The 14,135-nt window shown below is 38.3% G+C and overlaps 1 protein-coding gene across 3 annotated transcripts in view; it reads right to left on the bottom strand.

Annotated features, from left to right (window-relative positions):
• Positions 1-14,135, bottom strand: part of Fgf13 (fibroblast growth factor 13) — a 609,985-nt gene that overhangs the window by 230,851 nt on the left and 364,999 nt on the right. For 2 of the 3 annotated variants that reach the window (XM_060374458.1, XM_060374459.1), the window contains one exon: positions 320-487. The exons of the other annotated variant lie outside the window; for it this stretch is intronic. In XM_060374458.1, coding sequence (XP_060230441.1) covers positions 320-487 — 168 coding nt within the window. The remainder of the gene's footprint in view (positions 1-319; positions 488-14,135) is intronic. 3 annotated transcript variants of the gene reach the window in all.

Consider the following 14,135-nt stretch of genomic DNA (forward strand, 5'->3'; position numbering starts at 1 on the left):
GGCAGCCAAAATGAAATAGTGCCATAACAACAACTGAAAATGTTTCAGCTGCAAGAAGCAGGATGCTGCACGCTGTGCTGAGATGACTATATTCTACAGTGTCCCATCCGACACTGCATAACACAGTCACCAGTGAGCCAGGGTCACCTATAGCTGTCACAGGGACCGAACAATACACAGCATACCAGATGGCAATGCACAATCCAAAATACACACACACACATACAGAGAGAGAGAAAGAAAGAGAGAGAGAAAGAGAGAGAGAAAGAGAGGAATGAGAAAAAAAAACAAGCAAAACACGTGTCTGTCGTGCACAAACCTTCTGGTTCTGTGTTTTCTTTGTGGTGCACTTGCTTCAGCGGGCAGCAGAAGATTTCGTGACACTTAGCACGAAAAGGGGACTCTTTTTTCTTTAATTCCGCGGATTGGATGGAATCTTGTCGTAACATAATGTATTCCTGTGTGCCAGGGGGGGCGTCATCCAGAACTGTGGTCACCACATAACAAAATGAACTCATGTTAGAGCTTCATGAAAGCAGTGAGCTTCTTCAATCAAACCTACTCCCAGGGAAGACTAATGAAACAACATATTTATACAAAGCTTCAAGGAAACACATCTAATAACTTGGCAATTTCATTTTAAATAAAAAATTAAATAATTTTTTTTTTAAAAATTGAAAATAACCCTGGAAAAAGCTAGCTACTAGGTAATCTATATTTGCTTTGCTAGTGCAATGAAAATTTAAGTGTTAAATTGCACCCATGGTGTGATGTTTTCATTTTGAGAAGCATGTCATATTTAAAGAAACAGGACACAGAACTCACATTTCAATTTAAGAGACTATATAAATATTTACAGATGTAATGTCCAATACCTACCAATAATCATTTGTTTCTCTCCTTAATCTGATCCTGAACGGTGCCTGACTTCCAAGTTCCCCTCTGTGCTTTGACTTCCAAAGAGAACCCAAAGCCCTTGTAAATATCCTCTAGATGTTGAAAGTTTTTAATGAAAACAACGGATTCCTGCTGAGTACTCAAAAATTAACAGTGGATCAAATCCCTACCTGGCTGAACTATGGAAAGAAGGAGCTGGTTTGCAACTTTGGGCCTTGTATGCCTTCTAGATTCCTGTGAGCTAGGGTTTCCTTATTAGGCTCCCCTGTGTTTCTTTTTTTCTTTCTTTTTTTTTTTGTACAGTTTATTGGCAGCTCAATACACACAGGTTTTCAGACTACTGTAATCTCCTTTTAGGACAACTGTCTGGTTTCTGAATGAGTCACCTTAGCCCGCTCTACCCTCTGCCTGAGTCCACTGGCTTCTTAGGTTCTTCTGACTGTTGTAACAGGACACTAAAGACGTGCCTGTCACCTGACCCTCGACCACTGATACGGGGCTGCCTTAAGAAGTCTTCTTCATCTTCAGGTTTGACTAGAACTTGGACTTGGCTCTAGTGTTAGAGAAACATCATGTTTCATTACTGTCTTTCCCTGGAAAAGCTGGATGTGGGCCTTTATAGTGTCCACAGCTACTTACTTTAGTTTGAAAACCACCCACTGAAGTGGGTGAAAATTTGATTTGCATTTGCAAAAACAAGGAACTGATCCAAGAATGGAGTTTTTCTTTCACACCCTTCCCCAATGAGGCCACTCCGTTTCCCTGGCAGTGAGTCAGTGTCTCCAAAGCTGTGGTTATTGGCATGCTGACTCATTCTACTCCCCCAAATGCATACACTTAACATGCATTTAGGAGGACTGATAGATACCACCAGCCCATTTCTTACAGGGAGAATAATGCCTGTGGTGTACAAAATAAGCAATTTATAGCTGAATTTAGATGATAACCAAAGGCCTTGTGTTTGGCAAAGAATTCAAAATTCATTAGCTGGGGTCTCAGTGTCCTTTAAGAACTTTCTTTCATGTAGGAGGGAAATGGTAAAGAAAATAAAGTAACTTAAAAATTCCCATTTAGGCTTTAAGAAAAGTTCTTGATAGAGAGCCTATATGAAGAAATATTGTTATTAAATTATGTAAGAAGGTAGTGAATATTTTAGTCTGGTTTTCTTCTCTCATTCAATAGCAGTAATCAAAAATATTATCTAGATACACCATCGCAGCTTTTCTTGGCAGAGACTTCCCTTCATCTACAAGCAGTGTTACTATAACTTGTTAGAATCTTGTTGGTGAGTGCACATGTTTGCTAACAACAACTGCTATTAAAAGCATTTGCAACTATTTCATGCCATGAGCAGATAGTCATGATAATATACACACTTCTCAAATTCCTGTATCACAGCTGAAGAAAAATTCTGGTTTTATCATTCAAAATATTGAAAGACAACTCACCAAATTGGAACTCTTAAAAAAAAAAAAACAAAAAAAAACACTCACCACTATATAAAAACCAAGAAATTCCATTTTAGGAACTGCGATATACAAAACATTTTATTTAGATTAAGGACAATTGGGGCTAAAAAAGGAAAAAAAAATGACTTTTGGATAATGCACAAGGAGCATGTTACTAGGGACTACACAATGAAAAGCAGTAAATTGTCTTACATTTTCATTGCTCAATGCCAACAATGATGTCACAAACGGGCGCTTGTGTAGATTAATGCTGGACCGAAGCTAATAGCCTTTGGCTGACTCTCCAGCCATCAGCTTTTCCCAGCTGCTCATTAATTTCCAGAAAATGTCGTACACTGTCACCATTATTGTTTAATTAGCTAGAACTGGTTATCTATAACATATAACACAATTCTAGGAAAAGCAACCTGCTGACTGATACAAGAGCTACTACCCCAAATTCATCATGATGGAGAAAGCATGAAGGTCACCAAAGTGCAGCATAATTGCTTTCCACAGAATTCTCTCTCTCTCTCTCTCTCTCTCTCTCTCTCTCTCTCTCTTTCTCTCTCTCTGGTTCTTTCCTCAAATTGAATTTAGCAACGTGAAAGGTGCCAAGATGAGAGCATTTAAGGAGCCATCTGAGTAATAACCACAGGCACAGAACATTTCCTTGGAAATTGTGAACATCTGGGACTTAATGGTTTTGCTCTGGGTCTCAGGTTATCTTTACTCAGTGCCTCAAACATCACTCAATTCAGGCAAAACAGAGAAAAAGAAAAGATAGCTAATCTAACAGTATCATGATGTTGTGTTGACCATGCGCTAGAAACAGTCTGAATTTTTTTTACCAGTTATTATTGTATAAGCAATACTTCACTTGACTATATCAAATCCCTGAATCTGATGATATTTTTAGTAAAAACTATAGAACTGTAACACAAAACTCACTTATTTATTGGTCTTCCACAAATGGGAGAGTGGCTGTGCCTTTGAAAGGAGCAAAAGAAAAGGACTTCACACAGGACTGAAGACTAAGTGGCTTTTGTTGTATATTCCAACTCTAGGCTGAGCCAACCTTGGGGTTATAGTAAAACTTGATAAAGGCGAAGTCTTCTGACATTTCAAGGATTCAGCTTAACTCTTTTGTTGTTGTTTTCTTAATTTCTGTGTTTCATTCTGTTTTTGAGACAGGGTTTCTCTAAGTAGCCTTTGCTGTCCTGACTTTCTTTGTAGACCAGGCTGGCCTTGAACTCACAGAGATCAGCCTGCCTCTGCCTCCCTCAGCTTGACTCTTAATGAAGGGTAAATAGCTAAAACATGACTTATGGTTGATATTTGGATTGACCCAAGAACTACATCTTTCTTGCAAGGCCGCTGACTATCATAAGAACCTTTAACAAGGAATAGACCTTTATGCAGACATTTAAACTATAAGGCTGGTGCCCCAGCCCTGATTACAATGGTTCTCATTCAAGAATGCAGACCCCCACAGGAGCAGTTCAGAGTTGGAGAAGGGAAGTGCATACACATACATTCACAGACACACAGACACAGACAAGTGGCATACTCAGACAAGGTAACAAGAGTATGTGATTTTAGTGATGAAATGAGTATTTGTTATGAGCACACTATAAAAGCATTCTCATTACAAAAAAAAAAAAACAAAAACAAAAACAAAACAAAACAAAAACAAAAAATCAAAACAAACATAAAAAATTAAAACAAAACCCCAAAATTCTATTGACAACCCTTGGGTGGGCCAGACTAGACCTAGATTTTTTTTCTCAGCAACAGCACTAATCATTAAAAATTCCCTACTCTTCTCTAGTCATCTTAGCTATTATCAAGATCAAGGACAGGGACCAAGGGCAGGAAGTCACAGTAAGAGAAAAGCATAAGATAGAGACTAAGCCAAAGTAGCCATTCAGAAATAAGAGAGCTAAAGCACGAACCTATAATAAAACATATTTATATCTGATAAAATAAAAAATTCCAATGAACTTTATCTTTTAAAGGCATTTTAATGAAAGAAGTTAATGATATATCTTCCCTATGTATAGGGAAGTCTATTTTTTAGTTTCTGAAAATTGTACCAATAGCTAGAACATTGGCCTCAAAGAAAAGCTGCCTAAATAACAGAAATATAACAAATATTACAATAAAATTCACTCAGTAAAGCCCTGGGAAAGCCTTACCTAAAAACCAAGTTCCTGGAGTGTTAGCCATGAAGCCCACACCAAAAGTCCCTTATAAAAACATCCACCAAGCACGACCATCAGTATTTCTTACCGCCAAAGATTCCAACTCTGTCTTTCATGAAATTTTGTCTTTATTCAAAGATATAAAAGTGGCCAGAAGGAGCCTAGGAAACTATTTAGACAGTTCACAAAAGGGACTTACCCCCCTCACCAGGCCACTATAATTCTCAATATTTGCTAGCTTCAACCAGAGGCAATCAATAAGGACTCAATTATTTAATGATGTTATTTTTCTGCTTTTGGATATACTTTTCACAAATGTGATTCGACATAATTAACAATACACAATTATAAAGCCAACCAAATTTGGGATCACTAGGTTGGGGAGGTTGAATACAGCAAAGGGACTAACAATCAAAGTCATTGGATGCATATTCGTGACTCCAAGAAGAAAATGCTTTTGAGCCCCTATGAAATACAAACACAAGGCAAAATACAGAGTACCAAACATCCTCACATAATCAAAAAGACAGAAGAAAATGGAGCCATTACCACAATTAGTCTTCCATGTCACTGAACACCTGTCATCTTGAAAAGTACAAATAACCACAGCATGGGTTAGCTCAACACCTCCATTTTGCCTCCAAGTGAACTATTTACTTATCTGTATATGATGCTTAGGCGTTACTGGCACAGCAGACACCATCAACATAGCAGATTCAAATGTGAGCAGATTAGAAAATTCAGTGAGTCAAAGGGGTTGGTGTTAATACTCATTTTACTTGGTGAAGGTAGAAACAACTTCTTAAAAATTATTTCTAGAATTTCAGTTATGGTCTTATTTGAGCTTTTTCTCCATGAGCCACTCAAAAACTAGCATGTTTCCATCTCTCCTGTCTTCAGGTTATTTTGCTTTTTTCATCTTAAAATGAAATGCAAACCCACTACTACCACAGTGGTCTCTTACATTTTGATTTCCACCACATGCCTATCTTTCTACTAATAGTAAATTCCACTAGTCCCTAAAATATACCAGGTTTGGCTCCCTTGAGGCCTGTTCTTCCTTTCTTCACTGATTGCCTTTCTGTGTACATTATGGAACTACTGAAATGTAAAACCTTAGTGATGCGATCTAAAATCATTTTATCTACATATCCATTGATTTCATATCTGGCCTTTTCTAACAAGACCCTTTAATAAGGGACATTATGTCCCATTTGTTACTGTACATTAGGAGTCCATAACATTTCCTTCTCATAATATACTCAAGCACATCTTATTAACCAAATGAAGGATTCTCTTCACTTAACCTTCCCTCAATACTAAGGCAAATGGTCTAGTCACTCTTACAAATCCTAATTTCCATGTGATGTCTAAGGAATCTTTTGATGCCTTGGGAATCACTTTTTTTATCATGGGTTTTTACTGAAAACTTAGCTTGATATTTGCATGCATACATATATCTTTGATTTATAACTTCAATAGAAGCTTCCAGGTGGCAAGAATCAGATCTCAGTCTCTCTGGGGATTGTCTTTGTTACTTTTGTATTGCCTTGACAAAAGAAACTTATCAAAGAACCTATTTAATTTGCAAGTTCACAGTTAGTTCCAGAGGGTCAGAGTCCATACAGGTCATAGTCCGTAGAATGGCAGCAGGCAGCCACACATGGTGTTAGAGCAATAACTGAGAACATACACAAGGCAGAGAGAGAACTAATTGGTGATGACATGGACCTTTTTTTTTTTTTTAACCTCAAAGCCCTCCCATATTGACACACACCCTCCAACCAAAACATACTGTTTATTTCTACCTAAACATTTCCTCTAACTGAGGACCAAGTGTTCAAACACAGGTCTATTGGGACCATTCTCAGTCAAACTGCACAAGGATTATCTTCATATTTCTAATGGCCTATGCCATTTTGCACACAGTATTTCTATATACATAAAAATATGCCTAAGGATGAGCATGCTTACCTTGAAAGTGTGCTTTAGACGGTACAGATAAAGGCCAAGAGTTTAGCACATACCCTGGCACCCAGGGGACATAAAGTCAATGGGAGCTGCATGGGCATCTAGAGTACCACTTCACTTCTTTGAGCCTTAATTTTCCCATTTAAAAGCTGAAGAGATGTCTTTACTATTGTTATAAACAAAAATGAAAATCCCAACTGTTCAAGCTTACCAATAAAGACTGAAGACCCAGATGCTGGGGTGAAAACCTGCTAGCTCAGAAAGGCATAGAAAGCACCCAGATGGCTTTCCTTCTGAGCTCTGGTCCAGATGGAAGAAAACTCAAAAGGCTCACTAGCTCAACTGACAGCCCAAAAGGAAAAGGCAAACAAACAAACAAACAAACACCAAAGGCTTGCGAGCTCAAAGCCTCAAAAGTCCAGGATCTGCAACCCCCCTACTCTTTAATCTTTGTCAGCTGGCTCCTTGCTCTGCCTCTTGACATAGGATAAGGGCCTATATGTCCAGGGTTCTTGGTTAGAGTGATGTACCATCACATGTGGGGATCAAACAAGGGCTACATGCATGCTCAGCAAGAATTCTACAACTCCAGGTATTGGCACAGCTCGTTGCCAAGCTTTATGCTCCAATTTTGTCACAGCCAAGACTTCGATTCATATAATGCCTATGTGTCCAGGGAGCATGCATCTACTTGTTGAAGACAGAAAGGAGTCTATTATAAAAGTACAGCTTCAACCAGCAAAAGAGTGCACTGTATGAATGGCATATATAGTACTCCGGATACTGTTTTAAGCATGTGAGAAAATATAACAAGATGAGCAGAGTAGATTCCATTTTAGAACACACTGAGTATTGCTATGAAAATTTAGTGTTGTTTCTAGCTACAAAGTTTGGAGTAAGGCCCCAAATTGGCATTTTTTTCACAAAGTCTTGTGCAGATGGTGCTCATGCTGGTCAGGTTTCAGATAAAAAAAAAAAAAAAAAAAAAAAAAAAAAAAAAAAAAAAGCCCCTATCCCAGGAGATTCGGTTTTTCTCTTCCAATACCTCTGCCTCCATGCAGTCCATTCTGTCTGGTACAAACACATTATAAACTAGGGGTTATCAGCTGTGACAGAGTATTTGAACCATCTGGAGGACTTTTAAAAGTAAAATACCCATGATAGCATGGAAGACTTATAGTTGAGCCCTGAGCACTGGTAGCTTTCAGAGTTCTTCCAGTGACTTGAATGTATTGCCAGCAGTGAGAATTGGCATTCTAAGTAATTCTTTCTCTCAACTTCTGCAATTAAAATCCCTCTATTATTTTCCTAGGGCAGGTTCAAGTCTCTGATTAGCTTTGTCTTTCCATTTTTCCCATACCTTAATACAGAGATGCCATTTATCCTTGAATGGTGGCTCTTTTCTTTTCACTATACAATATTACACCAATGCATACATATTTACACAGTAATCCTGTTCTAGCCTGGACAATCCTAGTAGATTTCTCACAGATTCACTATAGCTAATTTCAACCCTAGCCTTTATTCTATTTTTTAAAATGATTATCTTATCATTAGCTAGTTTTCTTTAACCAAACAGATCTAAGCTCTATCCTTATTAATGTCCTTTAAGAACTTGGAATATGGAGCATGTGTCTTGTACTCAAGACATTTTATGATGCTGATTTACTTAAGGTCTCCTCTTGCTCTGTTTCAGACCGTATACCAGTTGTAACGTCGTGGCAGTCCAAGTTCATAATAACAAAATGATTCTAAAAACTCAGGGGGAATCTTGTTGAGTACTAGATTTCCTTTTAGGGCATCATGAGAATGAATATTGAGAATACATGTTGCAGAAACTGTTGCTTCAAATCCTCTACTTCAGTATTCTAATAGCCACATGCAAGAATTAGCTTGGGAGCATTTAACAAAGTATCCCTGCTTAGGATGCATGCCTGAAGATTTGTATTAAATTGGATTATGAGTGTAGTTTGTGCCTTGATAGTCTAAACAGTTTTCCTACTGTTTCCAGAACACAGTGGACAAGGAGTCTAACTGAAGAGGAAAAAGATAAATCCAAAATACAAGCCTAAAGAACTGCAAAAAAAAAAAAAAAGATACTTTCTTTGATAAGGAAGAACATTAAAAGTGCTAGGCCTTTGACTATAAATGGATTATCCACAGGAAAACTTTCAAAGGCTATCACTAGTGCTATAGGGTCATTGACAAACACCTTATAATCAACCCATGGTATCATATTCCATCATATTCCTTGGAATACCAGAGATCCTTTTTTAAGTTTAGCTTCCTAAGCCAAAACCAAAATAATATTTTTTCATCCCCAAAAGTTAAGGCTTATGTATTTGTTTCTTTGTTTTATGTGTATGAGTATTTGCCTGCATGTATGTATATGCCCACAAAAATTAAAAGAGGGATTCATATCCCCTGGAGTTGAAGTTACAGAAGATTGTGAGTCACCAAATGGTTGTTGAGAAGTGAAGCTGGGCCCTTGACAAGAGCAGCGAGTTCCTTTAAGAGCTGAGCCTTCTCTCTAACTTAGAAGTTATTTTTACATGTATGTTCTAGTTCAGCCTAATGGTTTCTCCACAGACGATGCTAGACATGAAGATTTGTAACCCTGCCATGGACCTATCAATAGAATCAGAATTTACATTACCTCATGGTTCAGAGCTGACTGCTATGCATACTGAAGTTGTAGGTAAACCTAGTACATTAGTTGGCAAACAGTTGTATAGTTGGTATTAGATATGGTTTCATCCCTTTTTTTACTGAGAGCAAATATTTATTTTTGCAGATGTTAATATATTCTCATAGAAACACAACTGATGAGTGAAGGGAGTCACCTAAAATGCTACCCCGAGAAAGTAAATTTTCTGCTTTTCATATATGACTAAATAAATTTCAGGACATATGTTTTTTTAATATTTTATTTATTTATTTACAGTTTACTCACTTTGTATCGCAACTGTAACCCTTCCCTCATCTCCTTCCAATCCTACCCTCAAAAGTGTTATGAGCCAGTGTTATCTGCCAGTGAGCCCATGACTTGATATCTAAAACATACATATTCAGCACATCTTAAATGTATTAATGAATTCTAAATTTCAGTTTACAGTGAAGGTGTCTTCCCAAGGGAGAGGGGAATCAAAAAACTTCTACCAGTTCTACTATTGCTGGTAAAGCAAGGCGGTTCCGTGATCTTCACTGTAATTTTACAGCAGAAGCAGGAGTAATGTCTCAGGGGAGAAAGAAGATGGCTATGCTGCTCATGAATTATCAGTTTCACCAACAAGCCATACTTCTTTGAAGATGTCATCTGGAATTCCTTGAAAATGTTCCACTGTCACTACCCACATTAAAAACTTTTATTTAATTTTAATTGTTTGTCAATGCAAGTCACTTCTGGCCACACTGTTCTAGGTAGAGAAACATGTAATCTATCTTTAAAATTACATACAAATTGGTACCAATTATTGCATTTACACACATTTTCCATATTCTTCCATGGACAGTAATGGGAGGCATTGGTGTCCTGCAATACAAAGATATCTAGACTCATTAGCCCATGCATTCTCTTCCAACCAGGTCTATAGTGAGTATGTGGTGTTGGTGAATGCCAGACAAATTTCTTTCTTTTTAAAAGTATTAGTACAGTCTGGTCTAGTGTTGTACTCCTGTAATGCCAGCTATCAGAGAGGCAAAGACAGGCAGATCTCTTTGAGTTTGAGTCTAGCCTGGTCTACAAAGGGAGTCCAAGAGAGCCAAGGCTACACAGAGAAACCCTATCTTGAGAAACCAAAAGCAACAAAAACAACAACAAAAACAAAAAAGTATCAGTACAGAAGTTCCAGTTAGGCTCACAAAAATGATGTTATATGTACTCACAAAAATATTTTTCCTGAAATCTTAAGATCTTTCTTATGTAATATCACAGGACTAAATTGCTAAAGAAGGTTTGTTTTCACCCCGAAGTCTTATGCACTTTGAACACTGCATCTCATAGGAAGGATGTGGTTTCTTTTCCCATACACTCTGGAATAAACTTGCAAGCCTTCCAAATCCACCTTCCTAGAAGTCAGAAGTCAACACCATATTTCTTTGGAGTGCTTGCAACTAGGACCCTGTCCTCCATTTCCACAGTACTGTCTTTAACTTTGCATATCAGAGTTTGAAAGCTCATCCAAGTCTCATGGGCCAAGGGAAAAGTTTAGTATTCATAGTTGTTCTAACTTGCCTGCCTCAGCAGCTAAGAGAATTTCATGTCATGTAGTCTGCCAACTGCTTTGTGCTGGTGGTTGGAAAATTAGGTGCAGTATTGATGTAAAATTTTGTATGACTGGAAAAATGACAGATGCCATCAGCTTTACTTCCATTTCTTCATATCCTCCCAATTTATGTAACTAGCAAACTTATATTCCTTTATATTAATCAGGCGACACTTTTATTGTTAGGCAATCCATTTTCTTTCACTCTCATTCTAGCCACTATTCTGTTCTCATGTGTTTCTGTCACCCATTCTTGCCTCTTTATACCCTCAGTGACACCAGTAAAAATAACACACAGAAAAAAATCATGCAAGCACATTAGTGACCCCACTTAACTGACCTAATGCAAAAACCATAAAGCATATACCAAAGTATATACAAAGTCTGTTCTTTTAAAAGTATCTTTCAGAAAGTCTGAAATACATGGATGTTGTTGTCACTTTTTAAGCCATGATTTTCTATGTACTTTGTTAGTGCTTAGGGTAGTAGTAAAAGGATCAAGAAGGCCTTGATCAACTGAAGACGGCTCCTTAAATTCATCAAGGCAATAGATCTAGTTCTAATGTTTCATTTTAAATATGCACCAATCACACACACACACACACACACACACACACACACCTATGAAAATTTATTTTCTGACTAAGAACCCTAAACAATACAATGGAAAAAAGACAGCATCTTCAACAAATGGTGCTGTCTTAACTGGATGTCTACATGTAGAAAAATGAAAATAAACACATATTTATCATCCTGCACAAAGTCAAAGTCCAAGTAGATCAAAGATCTCAATATAAAACCAGACATATTAAACCTATTAGAAGAAAAAAATGGGCATGAGCCTTGACCTCATTGGCACAGGTGACAATATCCTGAACAGAACATTTACAACACAGGATCTAAGATCAACAATCAATAAATGGGACTTCATGACACTAAAAAGCTTCTTTAGAGCAAAGGATATTGTCATCAGAAGAAAACAACAGCCTACAGACTGGGAAAAGATCTTCACCCACCCTCTGACAGAGGGCTAATATCAAGACCTGAAGAAGTTAACACCAACAAATCAAGTAATCCAATTAAAAATGGGGTTCAGAGCTAAACAGAAAATTCTTAACATGAATATCGAATGGCAGAAAAACACTTAAAGAAATGCTCAACATCCTTGGTCATTCAGGAAATGCAAATCAAAATGACCCTGAGATTTCACCTCACACCCATAAGAATGGCTATGATCAAAAAATCAAGGGATGATGCATGCTAGAGAAGATGTGGAGAAAGGGGAACCCTCCTCCATTGCTGGTTGGAATGTAACCTTGCACAACCACTTTGGAAATCAATCTGGCACTTTCTTTCTCAGACAATTGAGAATAGTGCTATGGGAATTTTTGGATCTGTTGTTCTCCTTGTCGAGCTCCTGTCCTTTCCCAGTCTTACTATTTCCCACTTCTTTCAAAAGATTCCCTGTCCTCTGAGCAAAGGTTGGCCATAAGTCTCAGCATCTGCTTTGATAGCCTGCAGGGCAGAGGCTTTCAGAGGCCCTCTGTGGCAGGCTCCTTTCCTGTTCCCTGTTTTCTCCTTCTGATGTTCATCCTCTTTGTGTTTCTGAATGGGGATTGAGCATTTTAACCAGAATTCCCCTTCTTAATTAGTTACTTTAGGTACAGATTTTAGTAGGTTTATCCTATATTTTATGTCTAATATCGACTTATGAGTGAGCATATACCCTGTGTGTCTTTCTCCTTCTGGGATACCTCACTCAGGATGATCTTTTCTAGTTCCCATCAAAAAATCTGGACACAGGGATCTTTTCTGAGACTGGTACTCCAACCAAGGACCATTGATGGAAATAACCTAGAACCCCTGCATAGATATAGCCCATGGCAGTTCAGTGTCCAAGTGGGTTCCATAGTAATGGGAACAGGGACTGTCTCTGACATGAACTGATTGGCCTGCTCTTTGATCACCTCCCCCTGAGTGGGGAGCAGCCTTACCAGGCCACAGAGGAAGACAATGCAGCCACTCCTGATGAGACCTGATAGACTAGGATCAGAAGGAAGGAGAGGAAGACCTCCCTTATGCCATCTCTTGGGGAGGGGCATGTGTGGGGAATGGGGAGAGAGGGAGGGATTGGGAGGGGAGGAGGGAGGGGGTTACAGGGGAATACAAAGTGAATAAAGTGTAATTAATAAAAATTACAATAAAAAATCTGTTAACTTCAAAAAGAAAAGAATATTGCTACCTCAAGATCCACCTATACAACTCCTAAGCATATGCCCAAAAGACACCAGGCCAATCAATAAGGGTATTTCCTCAGCCATGTTCATAGAGGTTCTATTCATAATAACCAGAATCTAGAAATAACCCAGATGTCCCTCAGTTGAGGAATGGATACAGAAAGTGTGGTATATTTACACAGTGGAATAATACTCAGCCATTAAAAACAAGAAAATCAGGAAATTTGCAGGCAAATGGTGGCAACTAGAAAAGATCTTCCTGAGTGAGGTGACCCAGAAGCAGAAAGAAAGAAATGATATATTCTCACTTATAAGTGGATATTAGCCATATAACATAGGATAAACATACTAACATTTATATCTCTAAATAAGCTAAACAATAAGGAGGACCCTAGGGAAGATGCTTAATTTTCATTAAGAAGCGCAAACAGGATAGACTTTGGAAGTAGGAGAAAACAAGGAAAGGTATGGGAGCCTTCCACAGAGGACCTCTGAAAGACTCTACCCACCAGGGTAATGAAGGAGGTACTGAGACTCATAGCCAAACTTTGGGCAGAGTAACAGAATACTTATGGAAGAAGAGGGAGATAGAAAGTCCTGGAGGGAACAAGAACTCCACAAGGAGAACAAAAGAGCCAAAAAAAAAAAAAAAAAAAAAAACAAAAAACCTGGGCACAGGTGGGCCTGCAGAGACTGATACTCCAACTAAGGTAAGGACCAAACATGGAGGAGAGCTAGATCCCCTGTTCAACTGAAGCCCTTTGGCTGCTCAGCTCCCAAGTGCGTTCCCTAATAAAAGGTACAGTGGCTGTTTCTGACATGAACTCAGTGGCTGGCTCTTGATCATCTCCCTCTGGGTAGAAAAGCCTTGCCATGGCAGAGAGGAAGATGATGCAATGAGCCTTGATGAGACCAGATAACTTAGAGTCAGAAAGAAGGGGAGGAGGTCCTCCCCTATCAGGGGACTAGGAAAAGAGCACAGGGGGAGAAGAAGGAGGGTGGGTGGTACTGGTAGGAGACAAAGGAGGGTGCTACAGCAGGGATTCAAGGTGACTAAATTGTAATAAGTAAATATATAAACAAAATAAAATTTAAAAAACAGTAAAAATTATG

Source organism: Meriones unguiculatus, chromosome X (genome assembly GCF_030254825.1).
Source record: "Meriones unguiculatus strain TT.TT164.6M chromosome X, Bangor_MerUng_6.1, whole genome shotgun sequence".
Taxonomy (NCBI): domain Eukaryota; kingdom Metazoa; phylum Chordata; class Mammalia; order Rodentia; family Muridae; genus Meriones; species Meriones unguiculatus.